Source organism: Gobio gobio (genome assembly GCF_949357685.1).
Source record: "Gobio gobio genome assembly, chromosome: 13".
Taxonomy (NCBI): Eukaryota; Metazoa; Chordata; class Actinopteri; order Cypriniformes; family Gobionidae; genus Gobio; species Gobio gobio.
Genome location: NC_137106.1, coordinates 39,166,074 through 39,184,400, shown reverse-complemented (window position 1 = coordinate 39,184,400; position 18,327 = coordinate 39,166,074). Strand labels below are relative to the sequence as shown.

General features: G+C 39.0%; 1 protein-coding gene across 4 annotated transcripts in view; it reads right to left on the bottom strand.

Annotated features, from left to right (window-relative positions):
• stxbp5b (syntaxin binding protein 5b (tomosyn)) overlaps positions 1-16,190 on the bottom strand; it is a 64,473-nt gene extending 48,283 nt beyond the window's left edge. For all 4 annotated transcript variants that reach the window (XM_079832340.1, XM_079832337.1, XM_079832339.1 and 1 more), the window contains exons 1-2: positions 15,677-16,190; positions 11,188-11,285 (exon numbers count right to left, since the gene is read on the bottom strand). In XM_079832340.1, coding sequence (XP_079688466.1) covers positions 11,188-11,285; positions 15,677-15,829 — 251 coding nt within the window. In that variant the 5' untranslated portion in view covers positions 15,830-16,190. The remainder of the gene's footprint in view (positions 1-11,187; positions 11,286-15,676) is intronic.
• Between the last annotated feature and the right edge of the window lie 2,137 nt (positions 16,191-18,327).

The window sequence follows — 18,327 nt, the reverse complement described above, 5'->3', positions numbered from 1 at the left end:
GGTAGGCCACGTAAAATCCCAGAGTGGGGTCAGCGCATGCTGAGGTGCACAGTGCTCAGAAGTCGTCAACTTTCTGCAGAGTCAATAGCTACAGACCTCCAAACTTCATGTGACCTTCAGATTAGCTCAAGAACAGTGCGTAGAGAGCTTCACGGAATGGGTTTCCCTTGGCCGACCAGCTGCATCCAAGCCTTACATCACCAAGTGCAATGCAAAGCGTCGGATGCAGTGGTGTAAAGCACGCCGCCACTGGACTCTAGAGCAGTTGAGACGTGTTCTCTGGAGTGACGAATCATGCTTCACTGTCTGGCAATGGACTTGCCTGATTGTATTGTGCCAAGTGTAAAGTTTGGTGGAGGGGGGATTATAGTGTGGGTTTGTTTTTCAGGGGTTGGGCTTGGCCCCTTAGTTCCAGTGAAAGGAACTCTTAATGCTTCAGCATACCAATACATTTTGGACAATTTCTTTGCTTCTAATTTGTGAACAGTCATGACATCAACCCAATTGAACACCTTTGGGATTATTTTGGGCGGAGACTGTGAGCCAGGCCTTCTCGTCCAACATCAGTGCCTGACCTCACAAATGTGCTTCTAGAAGAATGGTCAAAGATTCCCATAAACACACTCCTAAACCTTGTGGAAAGCCTTCCCAGAAGAGTTAAAGCTGTTATAGCTGCAAAGGGTGGGCCAACTCCATATTAAACCATACGGATTAAGCATGGGATGTCATTAAAGTTCATGAGCATGTAAAGACAGGCGTCCCAAAACTTTTGGCAATATAGTGTATGTGCGGGAAAAAGCTAACTGACAGGTTGTGTTAAATGTCAGTCAAATGGCCCCTTTCTGTCTAAGCGGGCAGTCCCTTGGCCAGAATACACCATAGGCTGGCTTGAGAGACTAACCTAAAACCGACCATCCACTAAACACAGGGTTGAGATGAATGCTGGAAAAGATGTCAGGACCTGGATTCACTAAAATTAAACAAACATTCCAGCTGGGTTCCTAAATAGGGACACTTTACAATGAGTAAACACAAAAATCGCTGTCCTGAAGTGCAGAACTTTGCTCATCTATGATGTTTCATCTGCATTTGTTTTTTTATGACAATTTCTCAAAAGTACAACTTCACTGCAAAAGCATCTATGCTGATTTATATCAAAATAATCAAAGGCAGTGCAACACTATTTAGCATGACAATGATCAGCAGTTGATTTTGGGGGGAAATATGACCTGGTTTCATGAGATTCGCCCTAAAATCCTTCTGATTAATATTCAATATTCACATGCAACATGGTTTAAGTGCTATAAAGTACAAACTGAGCTCTGAGAGCTCTGTAACATTTCAAATGTGAAATCCACACAAAAGTTGTACTTTCTGAAGCGTCATATTGCCGACCACAATGGATGACTCACTTCAAACAACAGGGGTTTCCGCTGAGAGCAAACAGCCGTGCAATCTGATAAGGGTGCTGTCATTCTATATGCCCTAATAACACAGGCCTCAAGTGCAAAAGATTACAATGCAGCTGAAGCAGACAAACTTGTCAACGGTCCCTGCAACCGCTGACATTTGTTTCTGGAAACTGAACAGTGCCAACAAGGCAGTAAACCAGCTCTGAAAAGAGAGAACAATGAGGAGAAGAGCAAAACAGAGAGGAGATATGAATGATGACGAGATAACGGAGAAGGTGACTAGTCAGAGAACTAGCCACACACAGCACAAGGTTGTACATCTATTATAAAACTGTCATCAGAGCATAATTAAAATTCTGTCTCTCTGGCCAAGAGAGCTTGATTAGTTCATTAAAGGAGACTCAAATATATGTAATGGAAAAACTCAATCTATTAACTAGAAATCGAAAGCAAGTTCAAAGTGAGAAAGACAGACATAGATAATGGCATTGCTGGGTGTTGCAAAGATGCTGATAGTTGGTTGCTAGGGTGTTGCTAGGTAGGTGTTCTTATTGCTAAAGTGTTGATAGGCATTTCTAATATTATAAACAGAGACAAACTCTGAATGGTTGCTAGGACATTGCTAGATAGATATTAAAAACATTAATATCTAATCATCCAATCTACAGCAGAATCTTGCATCCTTCTTCAACATGCTTCTGAAAACAGATATAGCACAGTAATGACAAGCTCTTTGCGCAATGAAAAAAAAACAACAACATAAAATTATAGAGCTATTTGACTCCACGGCTTGCACTCTGCCTCCCTGTCCAAGCCGAACTTGAGCCATTAGTATGTTTCAGAGTGATAAAGTAGAGATAGGATCTGTCCAAACAAGATTAAGAACAGTAATCAAACAGGCCCTGGGTGCCTTAAACAAACTGGAGGAGTCTCAAATGGCCGTTATTTAAAGCACTTGGAGTTGGATGCTGCCAACAGCAGCCTACAGGAGGAGCAGAGAAGAGAGGGTCATAGATCACAGGGCAATCACCACTGAAACAGCGCTGATGATACCAAAAATAGCACTAATCAATTCAATTTATACCATTGCTGAAGCCTAATAAAAAATGCTTCGAGCATGAATTGTAAGGCGTCGTTGGCTACGTAAATAAGCATGAAGAGAACTGAAGATGATATCAGTTTTCAGCACACAGTTCCTGGGTGGCACTTCCTCGTTCAGATACATTTCTCAACCGTTCTTATTCCACCCAAGTGGTTTAATTTACTGTTGTATATTAAACGTGTGCTACTGAAAATGTGTTCTGAGTGGTGTATATATATTTATATTCTTCTAGATGGCTCGGGACCAACTGTTTGGATGTCCTTTTTCGACCTCCAGGTAAAAACATGCATCTGATCACTTACAAGAAAACGAACAAAAGGGCTCGAGACTACGACCAAATTGTTCCATTTTGAGACCTTTTTTCTTGCCGGTGCAATTCAATTTTGGTAGAGGTCACATTGGTGCGACCACCACGTTGTCCAACCGATAAGAGCTGCCATTTCTGTTCCATTTGAAAAATATCAAATGCAAATGAAAGCTTCTCACGTGAGCTGCGCAGAGCGTACAGTTTATCAGAAGCGCAAGCTCAGAACAGGTTTACTCGTGGGGCGATCTTGATCACGCGGCACTGTTACTACACAGCGCTGGGAGGTCCAGCGAGGAAGCGTTCGAATTCGCCGCAGTAGCCACCATCTGTAGAAATTAGTGGCACCGGTGCTACTGTTCTCAAATGTTAGTCTGGAACAACCAGGCCCTGGTGGAAATTTTCCAGCATTTTCTGCACTGACCTTGGTTCGGAATTCTGTGAAATTCTGTAAAATAGACTTAGGCCCAATCCCATAGGGGTGTCTCAATTCTTTTTTGGCTGGAGTGGTAGGGGTAAGGGCCAGATAGCCCTTCCAATGAAGATTTTTCAGAACCACACTTCGAATGAAGGGGTATGAGGAATTTCCCTGCATACACAGACTACCGTGCTGCTAAAATGCGTGTAGTGATGCCACTCGGGATCGATCACTTGTGTGTTGCCTGGCTGCCAGTTTCTCCGTAGCTTGCTAAACGCGCTAATATCCAGTTAAAATAAATATCTGGTCATCTTTCATAACGCAGTCGCTATACATCACGTATCGTGTGTTAAAGGGATAGTTCACCCAAAAATGAAAATTCTGTCATCATTTACTCACCCTCAAGTTGTTCCAAACCTGTATGAGTTTCTTTGTTCTGCTGAACACAAAAGAAGATATTTTGAAGAATGTTTGTAACAAAGCAGATAGAGCAACCATTGACTACCATAGTATTTTTTTCCCTACTATGGTAGTCAATGGTTGCTCTATCTGCTTGGTTACAAACATTCTTCAACATATCTTCAGCAGAACAAAGAAACTCATGCAGGTTTGGAACAACTTGAGGGTGAGTAAATGATGACAGAATTTTCATTTTTGGGTGAACTATCCCTTTAAAGCAACAACTGACTCGTTTGTATTACGTTGCAAAGAGGTCCGTTATCGCAGCACCACAGTAGAAAACGAAACCATATCCGTACCAGCCGGCTCATATTGGCACAGAACGGAACGGTTAATAAACAAAGAGAACAGTTTGGCCCTATGGTAAAGTGGCTCCACTAGTCTTGTATGTTCTGTATCATTCTGCATTGTCTTAGGAAACTCAAAGGGGAAAGGGGTATAAAATAGAATTGAGATTGGGCCTTAATTATGTTGAAGTACTACATTCTTGTTGGGAGATGAAAGCATTATTAACTGAGTAATATTGAATAAACGAACATGAATTATGGATGTTTACATCCTGCAAAAATGTGTAAAGGTTCACAACAAGTCAACTGATTTGAGATATAATTTTTGTCTGCAGCACAAACATGCAGAATAAGTTACACGCCAAATTTTTATATTTTTCATTTCAGTACATTGAATATCCAAGAATGGGCTATAAATACACAATCTATATAAATACACAATACTAAATAAATATCACAATTCTATATTTATGATCACAAATTCTAACGATTTATATAGTTCACTCACTTTAAATAAAAAACAGAACTAGTATATTTAATCTACTCTTTAGGTCTTCCAAAATAAAACAGGAACCCATGTATGAGGAATGTTCTGGCTAAGTAAGCTAGTCACAAGCTTTTTAACCCTATGACAGCATCACCTGACTTCTTGAAGTCCTTACAAGATTATGCAGTACTCAGCTTGAGCGAGACATCTACAAAATAAGAAAAGATAAAAGAAAGTTGCATTCAAAAACAAATGATGGCAACCTTCTCATTTGGTAAACCACAGTGGTTTGTGGTGTTTCTATCCACAGATGCAAAGGAGGGTTTTCTCAAAATGTGACGCTTAACTCAAACTCAAGTTTTTTCACAAATCTTTTTGTCTGTTAAACACAGAAGATTCCAATTTCTTCAACAAGTATTATAAAGAAAAAAATATCCATTAACCTTAAAAGCTCAATCTATCACTGCCAACGAGCGTATTTAAGAAACACTACAGTTTTGTTTAAAAAGTCTTTATAGCACGCACAAAACTTCATCAGACCACAGAGCATAATCAGAACAAAGAATCAATTTGTAAATTATTCATGCATAAAACCTCAAAAACGTTTGCTCCTTAGCACTGAAGTTTGTAAAAACTCTACCAAGCAGCAAAGAGACTGCATTTTTTTTTAAATGCCGGCAAAAGTGACAGTCTTAAACAAACTGCTAGTATTTATTAGAAAGCCAAGACAGCTGAAACTCCACCAAACCCCCTGGATGTCCTGCAAGGCTTCTATATGAACACACAGATAGAAACACAAGGGAGCAATCATGTAAAATTAGATATTTACTGTTAGTAAACACCTCATTGAGTTTGTGTCTGCTGAGCTGTGGCGGTGTTCCCCAATGCTGGAGGCAATGAGGCAAATCGATACATCCTGTCTTTTGATAAATAGCCCAATCGACTGAATGACAGTAAGCCCATCAGCTCTGGCTGCACATTAACACATCCAGGCAACAGCTGAGCATGAGGTCTGAGCCAATCAACTCAACTATACACGACAGAGAAGACTTGTGACATTCCACAAGGACATAATTCCATTGATACAGTGATGGCCAATCCAAAGCACACCATTACAAAAGCATAAAACGAGTGCACTCTCAATTTTAAAATCTGACAACACCAAGTCTGGCCTTGCAACCATGCAACCTTTTCAGTAGGAATTTACATTATACACCGATTGGGCATAATAATGTGTTGGTCCCCCTTTTGCTGCCAAAACAGCCCTGACCTGTCGAGGCATGGACTCCACTAGACCCCTGAAGTTGTGCTGTGGTATCTGGCACCAAGATGTTAGCAGCAGATCCTTTAAGTCCTGTAAGTTGTGAGGTGGGGCCTACATGGGTTAGACTTGTTTGTTCAGCACATCCCACATTGAGATCTGGGGGATTTGGAGGCCAAGCCAACACCTCAAACTCGTTGTTGTGCTCCTCAAACCATTCGCGAACAATTTTTGCTTTGTGGCAGGGCACATTATCCTGCTGAGAGGCTAGCTCGTCTGTTTGATCGGACCACACGTGCCAGCCTTCACTCCCCACGCGCATCAATGAGCCATGGCCACCTGTCGCCGGTTCACCACTGTTCCTTCCTTGGACCACTTTTGATAGGGGAACACCCCACAAGAGCTGCAGTTTTGGAGATGTCGTCTAGCCATCACAATTTGGCCCTTGTCAAACTCACTCAAATCCTTACGCTTGCCCATTTTTCCTGCTTCTAACACATCAACTTTGTGGACAAAATGTTAACTTGCTGCCTAATATATCCCACCCACTAACAAGTACCATGAAGACGAGATAATCAGTGTTATTCACCTGTCATAATGTTATGCCTGATCGGTGTGTATAGACCTTATTCCCCAGAGAAACAAGTGTGCAGCCATCTTTCGAATTAAATACATGTACAGAGTATTTAAGCAGGTGAAGTGGATTTGCGTAATGTTTTATTTAATGTTTGAAGCAGATATCATAACAGATCTCAGTAGACCGGGAAGACTTTAAGGGTGTGCTGTAGTTCGGTTCTCATGTTGTTTTTTTTGTCTGGACCAAAAATAGAAAGTCATATATTTAGTCCTGGTTTGCTTAGCATTTACACTGTCATTTTTAACACCCAACCCAAAGATAGAAAAATAAATGGCTTTTATGACATGTATTTTTACATCCAAAACAATGCTGTGTGCTTGGCTAAATGCGCTCGCTGTATATGCGTACATACGACAGTGTTTCCCCTACAATGTATTCACAGCGGCGCAGCGCCGCCGCTGGATTTTCAGCGCTGCTGCAAAATCTTTACATGATCAGTAATATCACGACATTCACTTACACACTGTAAAAGAGAGAGAGAGATTGACGATTGCCAGAGAACTAAACAAAACTGTAGTCTGCTTACACTTTAGGGCTGTGATATTAATCTTATTTTCGCTTTATTTTTATTTCCCCCAAGGATTATGAAAAGAAGATATGAGGTAAAACTATTATAAAATATACCCGCGTTCCGTCTAGCGCAACTTCCTTCCCTTCACAGCGCGCGCTGTCATTTCTCCCCAAACATGCATTAAACGTCAGATTCAGCACAATCCGTGATTGGTGTCAAATGCTCTCTCCACTATGGCTAAATTGCAGGACGTGTTTGATAAAATTAAAAGCACAATAATCCGCGCAATAGACGCCGTTTCCAAGTTCAAGGCGGGGGTATGTGTGTGTGTGTGTGTGTGTGTATGTGTGCGCGCCGCGCACGCTGCGAAACGGACCGGCTTGCGCGACTAAACCATCAAATACACAACAAATAGCCTTTATATCTCAAAATGACCGGCATGGAGAGTATTCACTTAAACACACATTTATCTTAAATGGCCGTAAATAGTTGGGAGAAATCAATGGAAGAATGATATGATTAGATCTCCATTTTGGTCTTAAAGGGGCAGCATCTAATAAACCTGCTGACGATTGAGCCATTAATGTGAATCAAACAACAAAAGGCAAAGAGAAAATGACTTGCAGCTCTTGTATGTTATGTGATGCTCTTTTCTTTTTTTTTATTCTTTGATTAATAAAAAGTTACAAAGAACATTGTGTAATAATATTTCACAATATTTTAGGTTACTGTTTTTTCTGTATTTTTGATTAAATAAATGTAGGCTTGATAAGCATAAGAGACTTTTAGCAAAAACATAAAATAGTATCCAAACTTTACACACACACAAAACTTTTTTTTTTTTTTTTTTACATTTGAGCCCCTGCCCCTTAGGAACTTCTGCACATCCCTGGAGGTTAGTGAAGTAAAATAGGCTATGTAAGCTAGTCACCTTTTAAACTAATGAAAAGTTTCATTTGGATTTTAATGTTCAAAATGTCCATTTCTATCCACAAAACTTACTCATGGTTTAAGATGTTATTTTAAAAAAAATTACTCCGGAGGTGCATGCCCCCAGACCCCCCCACGCACGACTTGGTAACAACCTCCGGCACGTAACAGCACTGCTGCTGGAAAAATTTATAGGGGAAACACTGTACGATGGTAAATGATGGGGCTGACAACATCAAGAGTGGTAGGAATCCCTCCATCACACACAAGCCAAGACCTAATGTTGCTAGTTCTGATGCCTGTACCAAACAGTGATGGGAAACACCACAACTATGAGAAAAAACAGGTATGCTTGAGCATTCTGTCCTTTTTAGGGTTGCATTTTGTGACATCACGTCCTGTTTTTGGTTTGTTTAGATGTTTTTGGTCTGTGTTGCATTCATATTTCATTCAAACCGCACAAGAGCTCATTTGGAAGCGGACAGAGACCCATCTTTTCAGCGGTGTAGAGTTCGAAAGGTAGCGTTCACACTCATTCAAATGAACCGCACTAACAGAGCAATAGCACCAGGGTTCATTTAAATTGAACCAAACATGCCAAGTGTGAACACACCTAAAAAAAGCGATTCATTCATAAATCCGTAAGATCTTACCTACATACTGTGGAAATAGAAACTATAAGACAATGAACGCAGGTCTATACTAGGGCTTGCGTAGACCAGTCGGGTAATCGATTACTTCAACCACTAGTCGGCGCTGTCAGAAGCCATCAAGTACTTGAGTGCACAACACCCATAACTTCACATATCAACGCGCTTGTTTTTCTAATGTAAACCAGCGATGACCACGACCAAAGAGAGTATGTGGCAGGAGGACGACGACAGTGAATAGACAACATGAATTTTGTCTTTTTCAATTAAAAACTATTTCAAACAGTTGAGTGAAGATCTAAGGGATGTAAGTACTTGGGCTAACTGTTAATTTATGTATGCAGATATCTCAAGCAGTTAACACATATCTACTGTTGCACAGTACATACCACCCAGCTGTACTTTATAGCCATGTTTCCTTTGACATAAATAATGTTGTGGTGTATATCTGAACATGAAAACACTCAGAAATAAGCTGGAGCAGCTTGGTTGAGTGTGTGTGGCTCTAACAGACGTGCCCAGCAGGACCGCCGATGTTTCCAGCACGTGCGAGGTGGCATTCTGGCAGATAGTCTGCAGCACCAATGATGAGACGAGCTCTGCAACATATGGCAACAGAGCTGCTCATGCCACAGTGGATATCATTAATGAGCGCAGCTCCTCTAGGGATAAAGACCCTGCTTCTAGGAAATGTGCCTTTGAAATGAGGCTGCTCATATACATGACTCTGAGAAACTGAAGAGACTCATGAGAAACTGGATCCTTTGATTTTTTTTACTGCCTCAAATCAACTGGCCTTCTCACTGATGACTGAGCATATAAAACACCACTTTTGAAATGCCCAATGCAGGGCTCCAGACTAACATTTGAGAACAGTAGCACCGGTGCCACTAAGTTCTAGAGAAGGTGGCACAAGCACCTGATTTGGTAACTCTGGGGGGTCGGGATTTTACATCATAAAGTTAATTTAATCATAAAATGACTATTGTTTTGCATTAATAAGTGCAGAAACTAATAATATTACATTTTTATTTCTTGGAAATGCACATCTGACTTATTAAAGCACTGAGCTTGAGTTAAGATGCAGATAAAATTAACTTTAATTAACAACAGTAACATGTAAAAACATAAAAAATGTAAAATTTGGTAATAACATTAAAAGTAATGTTTAAGTTGGATAATATTTAGAGCTTTGAAGTGCTGTGAAGCACTGTCCTTGAAAAAAGTGCTTGAATTTCACTCGAAATTAATAACCTAAAAACATTGACTATTTCTGCCACAATACCATGGTTACAGTTAGCATTACTACATTAAATCCATGGTGAATGTTGCTGATTTGTGGACTGAAAAGCTTTCTTCAACTTGTTCATTCATGGCACAATTGTTTCCTGATTTCCACATCAGAGCTGTTTGATCTGATTTGGTTTATAACAGAGAATTCTCCACTGCATTTGAATGCTTCTCTCTAGATCTCGCAGCGATGTTATTACTACTACTGCGAATTCAAGCACGTTTTCACTGGATCTCCCAGTAACAGTGTCTCATGCTCGAGAATCAAGATCGGCCTGCAAGTAAACCTGTTCTGAGCTCTATCATTGATCTGAGCTGACAAACGGTCTGCGCTGTGCCGCTCAAACGAGAAGTCCAGTTTCTTTACGCTTTCGTTTTAGTCAGAGCCAGCAATGGCGGCTCGTGGAGACTCTCAATAGTCCCCGGAAGTAGCAGCCGCGCCATAGAGTTACAGTAGAACAGACCGTTTGTGATGCACTTTTAAAAGGTAAGACGTTTAATCAGTAAGATTTTAAATTATCAGCACATCTTAATCAAAATAACTTGTACATTAAAGCCTGCTCGTGTAGATTATTCATCATTCATTTTTTTTATATTTTAAAAACAACAATCGCTGTAACTACATACTCATGCTACATACACATGTCGATGTGTAATAAAAGTATTGAAAATCAATGCATTTATTGACTATTAATTACCAAAAATCGCAGTTCTGTCACTGTGACTATCAATTTGAATTGCCCGCCAAAGCACTTCCTGGAACTATTCGAGGTCTACATGAATCACGTGACTATCAAGCGTTTTGAACTTCCGTTGTCGCAACTCTCTCTCTCTATGGCTCTGGTTTTAGTTTGCCATTTGATGTTTTTTATATGCAACAAAAGTGGTAGCTATTATCAGTTTGACAACGTGGCAGTCGTACCAGTGCAACCTCTAACAAAATGTAGTCGCTCTGGCAAAAAAAGCGCATACATCTGCATTATATCAGCCCTGCCTTCTAGATATTGGCATTGGGTGTAACACACATCAGTCAATCAAAAAATAATAGGCATGTTGATTTCTAGGCATGTTTTGATCATGTTTATGCTTCTTTTTCTACAAGCTTGGGTGTCTTTCCTTTAGTTCCGTTGAGCCAGTAGCTCCTATGAGGGTTCTCTAGGGTGAATATTCATATCTCCTGGGGGAACACCAAGCCTCTTAGAAGCTTATTTACCAGAGGATGTTGTTACTTGTATTTTGCAACGCATGTAATCAAATGTTTGTGTCGAGGTCAGGAATAAAAGATGCTTTGAACAAGTCCATTACAATACTTTCAACACAGAAGGGTGGGAGGACTGCCTCTGTTTAAATATACACAAACAACACATCCGCATTTGACACTTATTTTTCCTAAGTGAGTTAGGCTAGCTATGTTGCCAGATCTTCATAAAAAAGGATACAGTCTTAGGGCTCCACTCTGCGTGCCAATAGCCAGAATTTTCTGTACAGGGTCAAAAGCCATGGAAGAGGGTTGATAGGGAAAGCCATGTCGCAGTGTCTGTGAAGCAGAACATGATTTGCATTAGACTACAAACATGTCAATGAAGTTCTTAAAGGAATAGCTCAAACAAAAATGAAAGTTCTTACTCATATTTTGATCTAAACCTGTGTTGACCACGTCTATCAAGTGCACTATATTCTGAGTCTTCTGAAGCCAATTTGATGAAACTGGCAGAAATGTAAGTAGTTATTTGCTGATAACCCTCTCTGTGACCAAACACAATGCAGCAATAAAAAGAAGTGGAATGGATAATACAATTTAGAAGCTGATATTTTCAGGAAATAACCTATATTCCAATCTGAAGCTCTTTTACATTAAAAAAAAAAAACACACGAGCTTTACAGACATGTTATTATGAAAAATATGGAAAAGATCTGCGTAAAGATACACAAAAATTCTCAATTTCTGTTCCATTGGAAATAAGGTCAATAAATAATTGTAATTTTTTTAAAGTAGAGTTTTCCTTTAGAAAAAAAGGCAGGACAGATAACATCATTCCATGTCAGTCATTAGCCCCTTTCACACAGCAATACTGGTAAATTACCGTAAAATTACCAGAATGACTTCACCGGTAAATATGCTGTTCACACAAGCAAAAGCGGTCTGGCTTTTTACCAATAAGAGACCACATCAGCAGCAAACTACTGGTAAATTCTGTGATGTCAGTCATAGGAAATTATTTTTAAACGCAGCGCCGTAGTCTTCATCCGCCCGCATGAGGAGAAGCACTTTAGTTTACTATCTGTTCAATTTGACAACATCCTTCTGATGTCTGAGTGACACACATAACGGTTCGCTCTTAAAACACGACACTCGCATATCCAACTGCTGTGAGACGTGGTGCAACGGTCAAAGATGATAATTAAGCGCATATTTAAATAGAAAAACTATTAAAAAACCTTACAGTAAACAGCACGGAGTAACTCACGTCATCTTCATAAGTCTTTATGATTGGCCCAAAGCAGACTTCTTACGTCAGTGAGTTCTGATTCCATATGTGAATATACCAGTAATCTTCATTCCGTGTTCACACAGTGCACATTACCGGTAATATACTGGTAATGTTACAACTTTCCTGACGAGTAAATTGCAAGAACCAATTTACCAGTATTTTTGAAAAGGTCCTGTTCCCACATGAGCTGTTACCGGTAATTTACCAGTAAAGACTGTGTGTGTGAAAGGGGCTATTCATTCTGTAGCAAAATAATCTCTGAAAGACTTGAGCAAAGAAAACAATGTTAGTTAAACATTACATATGCGGAAACATCCTTAGATCGGTGCATAATCATCATTTGAGTATGTCAGTATACATGAGGTAAACTGTTGGTTCTTGCAGATAAATCAATAATACAAACAAGAAATAACAATACAGAAAAACACAAAACATTAGTCAGCAAGGGCTATCTTTTTATTAGCGATAAGAACTTTTCCACTGTTGTCAGTTTCAAAGTAGTCCCATGCTAACTAATATTAAAGTAATACTGTTATATAACAGGGTGCCGGATTGTTTTGCAGAATTTGCACACAATTAAACGTTACCAAAAGGTTCTGCCGCCACAATGCAGCAATTCCCAAAAGCACAAACATAACATGACTTTTGAAAAGTTAAAAAGTTGTAATTACTGTATACAGTATATTCACAGTTTATGAAAATTAAAATAGGAAATTAGGAAATTTAAAAAATATATATCATATGTTCTCATATTTATTTCATGTTGTGTTTTTCTAAGGTCATAACTTTAAGGTCATTCCGTGTCAAATCAACCACACTTCAGAAACTTCCCCGGCTCAAATTTTTATTTTGTTCATATTTTTTCTGAACAAAGACAAACATAAATAGTGATGAAAGCCAAAATATTAAATGGCATGTGGATGTATATTTACTGAGTAATCCACTGTTTTGTAGAGGGTCAAAATGGAAAATTTTCACCTGAGAATTAGAGCCAAATTACATTATATGCCAACAGTGTCAGTTCTTGTGTTTTTTGCCAGAAGTTTGCATGCCTGTAACTCGAGAAGTATTAAAGATCTCTTAATATCCTTTAAGATACTGGTTCTTCAACTTTTCTTTTGGTATCTTAATTTTAAAGTCCTTTTGTAATTTTAGGTTTTAGGTCATTCTCTACAAAATAGTGGATTACACATCCATGACATTAATATTTTGGCTTTCTTCTTCATTTATGCATGTCTTTCACCAGAAGAAAAATAAAATCAAAACCAAACATTTTAGCCAGGGACCACTGGTTGATTTGATACAGAATGACCCAATACTGTTTGATCTGTTTGCTGTTTGCAATAGTAACCATTTATTATTTTTCATAGTGTGATTTTTGGTGAATTGCAGTAAAACCAGCTAGGGTTTGACCCACAAACATCATCATAATTATTCATTATAATAATAGTAAATGGAACCCACAAATGGTAAACGGACACACAAACATGTATTTCCAATTGACTACTTAACTAGGAAATGTCCCCTGTTTCAAAATCTGGTGGTCACCCTAAAATGTGGTCACTTTTAGACTTATCTCAGGGATGAACTGTTTAGCTACTACGTTTTTTAACAATCAGCATAAACCATCCATTCACACTAATAAAGGAAGGAGCCGTTTTGTTCTAAAACGGACAAGAGAGGTATGTTGACAGGCGAGTTTGACAGAAATGAGTCATTCTACCTCATACTAACTTAAATCTGTTTCCCTCGTTCCAAAATAACCTTTAGGACAGGGGTCTCCAAACTTGGTCCTGGAGGTCCGCTGTCCTGCAGAGTTTAGCTCCAACCCCAAATAAACACACCTGAACCAGCTAATCAGTGTCTAACTAGGGCCTTGTAAGATACTGATTAGTTGGTTCAGGTGTTTAATTGGGGTTAGGGCTAAACTCTGCAGGACAGTGGCCCTCCAGGACCGAGTTTGGAGACCCCTGCTTTAGGAAATCAATAATAGGCCTGCCAACATTAGATGATGATTATGATGAAGATCCACCATTCACAGTGACGCAATAATATTACAATTACCGTATTGTTCTGAATATAAGATGTTTTTTTTTCTTAGAAATACATCTGAAAAAAAAACAGGTTCGTCTTATACTAGACTTTTACATGTCAATAATACACACTTAACAATAGGTGGCACGCCAAATACGCGTAAAACGAGTGTGCCAAGAAATGAGGTGTGTCAGAAGATCGCGAGAGCGCAAAAAGACTTCTTAAAAATGCAAATAGTAAAATAAAAGCTTACCAACCAAGAACCGTGTGATTGTCATGTTTGCATGCATCGCTGCCGGATTTCAAAACTACAATAAGATTTCACTACTATTGTTCATAAAACTTTGGTAGGCTAAATGGTTTTTAGTAGGCCTATGAGATAGCTTATGCTAATTGTTATATAATTCAGATGGCCTACAGGTTATTTTTATGGTATGCCAAAAAGTGTTTATTTTTAAATGTGATCGTTGGTACATTTTACCAGTATTTATCATACTTTCGATATAAAAATGTAAATATGAAAAATATGCAGTGCGAAAATTGTTTTCCTTATCAAAAAGCCTTTTTCTAAAAGGTACATCTTGAAAAGGGGGGGGGGTCATCTTATAATCAGGGTTGTCATATTCAGAAACAATGCGGTATATTAAATAAAAGGTAAATCAAATAATAATAAAACAATAGTATTTATTAGTTTAAACAATAGTCTTTTAATGAATGATCATTATTAATATCAAATAATATTTAATAAACCAATATGATTTCAATTATTACTGTTGTTGTTATTAGAGAAAAATATTAGATATTTTTAAATAATTTCATAATATTGTATTATTTATGTTAGTTTTAGCTACTACGATTTTCAACAGCCAGCGAATTGGAACATAAACCATGCATTCACACTAGAAAAGCGGCCTTTCTAAAATCAGAATTAAACTACTAGACAAGACATTAGGCACAGCTATTTCTTGACAGACGAGCCTGACACGCCTTTCGGCATGACAGAAATTAGTCTGTCATTTAAAATGACTCATTTTACCTCATACTAACTTAAATCAGTTTATCTCGCTCCTAAAGTAATTAAAGAGTAAATTAATTCGTCTTAAAATAACCCACACCGATTAGTCAACTGTCAACGGACGTCACACGAGTGATTTATCTCAAAGAACCGACCTCTGGGTGATTATTCCAGTCGGTGACGGTAAAAAAAACACGAGTGTGGGGTGATTTAACTGGCTGTGAGGCGAGTTGAAACCCATCGACCGACCGTTGGCGAGCTGAGCTGCTTTTATATGCGTTCTCGCGCGCATTAGAATATCATTAGAATATTGAGGCGAGTTGGCGCCACTCACACACACACACACACACACACACCCCTGTATGAGATCACAATAACTAATCCCACCTTGCAGAGCTGGAAATGCTCTGACTGCAGGGTCTCCTGAATCATGTCATTCTCCCGGTTTCCCGACTGAGGGGACGCGGCAGCGGCGGAGGAGGAGGAAGAGGACGCCGCAGTCAAGCCGTCCAACACCTTCCTGATATTAAACTTCTTCATATTACCTCCAGCAAATGCAAAACGAATGCAAAATGTGCACCAACAGAGCGATCATAAACAGAAGGTGGCGGAGACAGCCACACAAGCGCACTGTTGTTGTATTCGTCCTGATGTCTCACATGTCAGGCAGTGTTGTCATCCCGTCTCGTGCCCGAGCGAATGTCATAATCCCACGCTCGTTTCCTGGACAAGGCCGGCGGGTCGAAATGTCACTTCTTTTTCATTTTAATCGCGACACGGACAACGTAATCCAGTTAGATTTGGCCAATCTCGCTGTGTTCCGTTCCCTCCCCTCGGCTGGTTCCCCCCACTGCTAACGCGGAAACGCAGAGCGCTGCAATCACCGCGACGAGTCTGCGCTGTCGAGGCAGCGACACCCGGATGTGCGGGAGAAGCGCCGCTGCGGCGCACTGACTCAGGATCAGTGCGATTGGTCTATGACAGTTATCTATAATAACCTTCAGCAAAGTCAACAGAAGCAACATTAGATTGGTAGATGATTATGATGAAGAGGAGGGCAATCACCCACTGTGATGGCTTTTTCCATGGTCTTATTTTTGTACACTCAATAATGCAATTTTATTGAATCAATATAAATGAATAGTAACAATGAAACAATTCGATTTTTGTATTATTGTTTTTATTCAAACAATACATATTATATCAAACTATATTAATAAACAATTACTATTTTATTGTTATTTTATTGTTTAGTGATGATAATAATGATGGTGCTATTTATAATTTATCATCAAATGTTGAAATTAGCATTAATAAATACTGTAGCAGTATCATTCATTTTTGATCTTATTGTAAAATGTTACCATTACATCTTTACCAGTGTATTTAGACTACTCTTTCTAAAAAAAGCATTGCATTACTTATTACTAATCTACTTTGTAAATCCCTCGACCAGTTGAACAAGGATGAAACTTCTCTTTTAATTATTTCAAATGAATAATATAAAATTGCATAAACTGACCAAAATATAAGGGAGAAGGTTGCATTAAAAACACGTAAAATGTTGATGTTAAAGGGTTAGTAGACCCAAAAATGAAAATTATGTCATTAATTACTCACCCTCATGTCGTTCCAAACTTGTAAGACTTTTGTTCATCACAAATGAAGATATTTTTAATGAAATCTTTAATGAAATGTATGTCCCTCCATTGATGATTAGCCTACACAAGGTTGCCACTTTCAAGCCCCAGAAAGTAAAGACATCGTAAAAGTAATCCATATGACTCCAGTGGTTTAAACTCAATTTTATGAAGCGACGTGTTTGTTTGCACAAAAAAACATAATTAGTCTTTATTTACAAAATATTAGACGAGAGCGCCACCAGTGTTGGGGAGTAACTAGATACATGTATCGAGTTACTTAATTTAATTACAAAATAAATGTAACCGTAATCAGTTACAGTTTGAGGAAAAAAAAGTGTAATTAAATATACAGTTACTAATGAAAATGTTAATGATTACAAAGGTGGTACATCTGAATATTTTCTGTAAAAAGCTATGTTGATTAAAGGGTTAGTTCACCCAAAAATGAAAATTCTGTCATTAATTGCTCACCCTCATGTCGTTCGACACCCGTAAGACCTCCGTTCATCTTCGGAACACAAATGAAGATATTTTTGTTGAAAGCTGATGGCTGAGAAAGGCTTCAGACAGGCCTCCATTGGCATTCAGTACATTTACACTCCCAAGACCCATAAAAGGCACTTAAAACGTCGTTACAAAGTCTATCTCACCACAGTGGCTCTACAATCATTTTACGATGCGACGACAATAGTTTTTGTGCGCAAAAAAAAATCAAAATAACGCCTTTATTCAACCTCTTCTTGTCTTCCGTGTATGCCTCCACGACGCATGCGCGAGAATATGACGTAGCGCCGGCGTTCGGGAATCCATGAAATGCACACTTTAGCCCCATTTTGAGAACTACGCCGAGACCTAAAGCACGATCAATGTAGAATTCAATACAAATCGCTTCTGGGTCATGTGTCCGAACGCCGGATCTGCGAAAATTCTCGCGCATGCGTCGTGGTGGCACACACGGAAGACAAGAACAAGTTGGATAAAGGTGTTATTTTGATTTTTTTTTTGCGCACAAAAACTATTGTCATCGCATCATAAATTATTGTAGAGTCACTGTGGTGAGATGGACTTTGTAACAACGTTTTAAGTGCCTTTTATGGGTCTTGTGAGTGTAAATGTACTGAATGCCAATGGAGGCCTATCTGCATAGGCGTCGATTTCGGGGGGGACGGGGGGGACGCGTACCCACCAGATTTCGTCATGAGTCCTTTTGTACCCACCACTTTTTTTTTTTTTTTTAAACCTCGAGTTCAATTTTGCGGTGAAGCATTGCTGACACACATATTATTTTTTCCACTCAATTGTGTCGTAATAACGATATCTTATGTCGTTTTAACTACATCTTTTCTCATAATAACGAGATCTTATGTCGTTTTAATTACATCTTTTGTTGTAAAA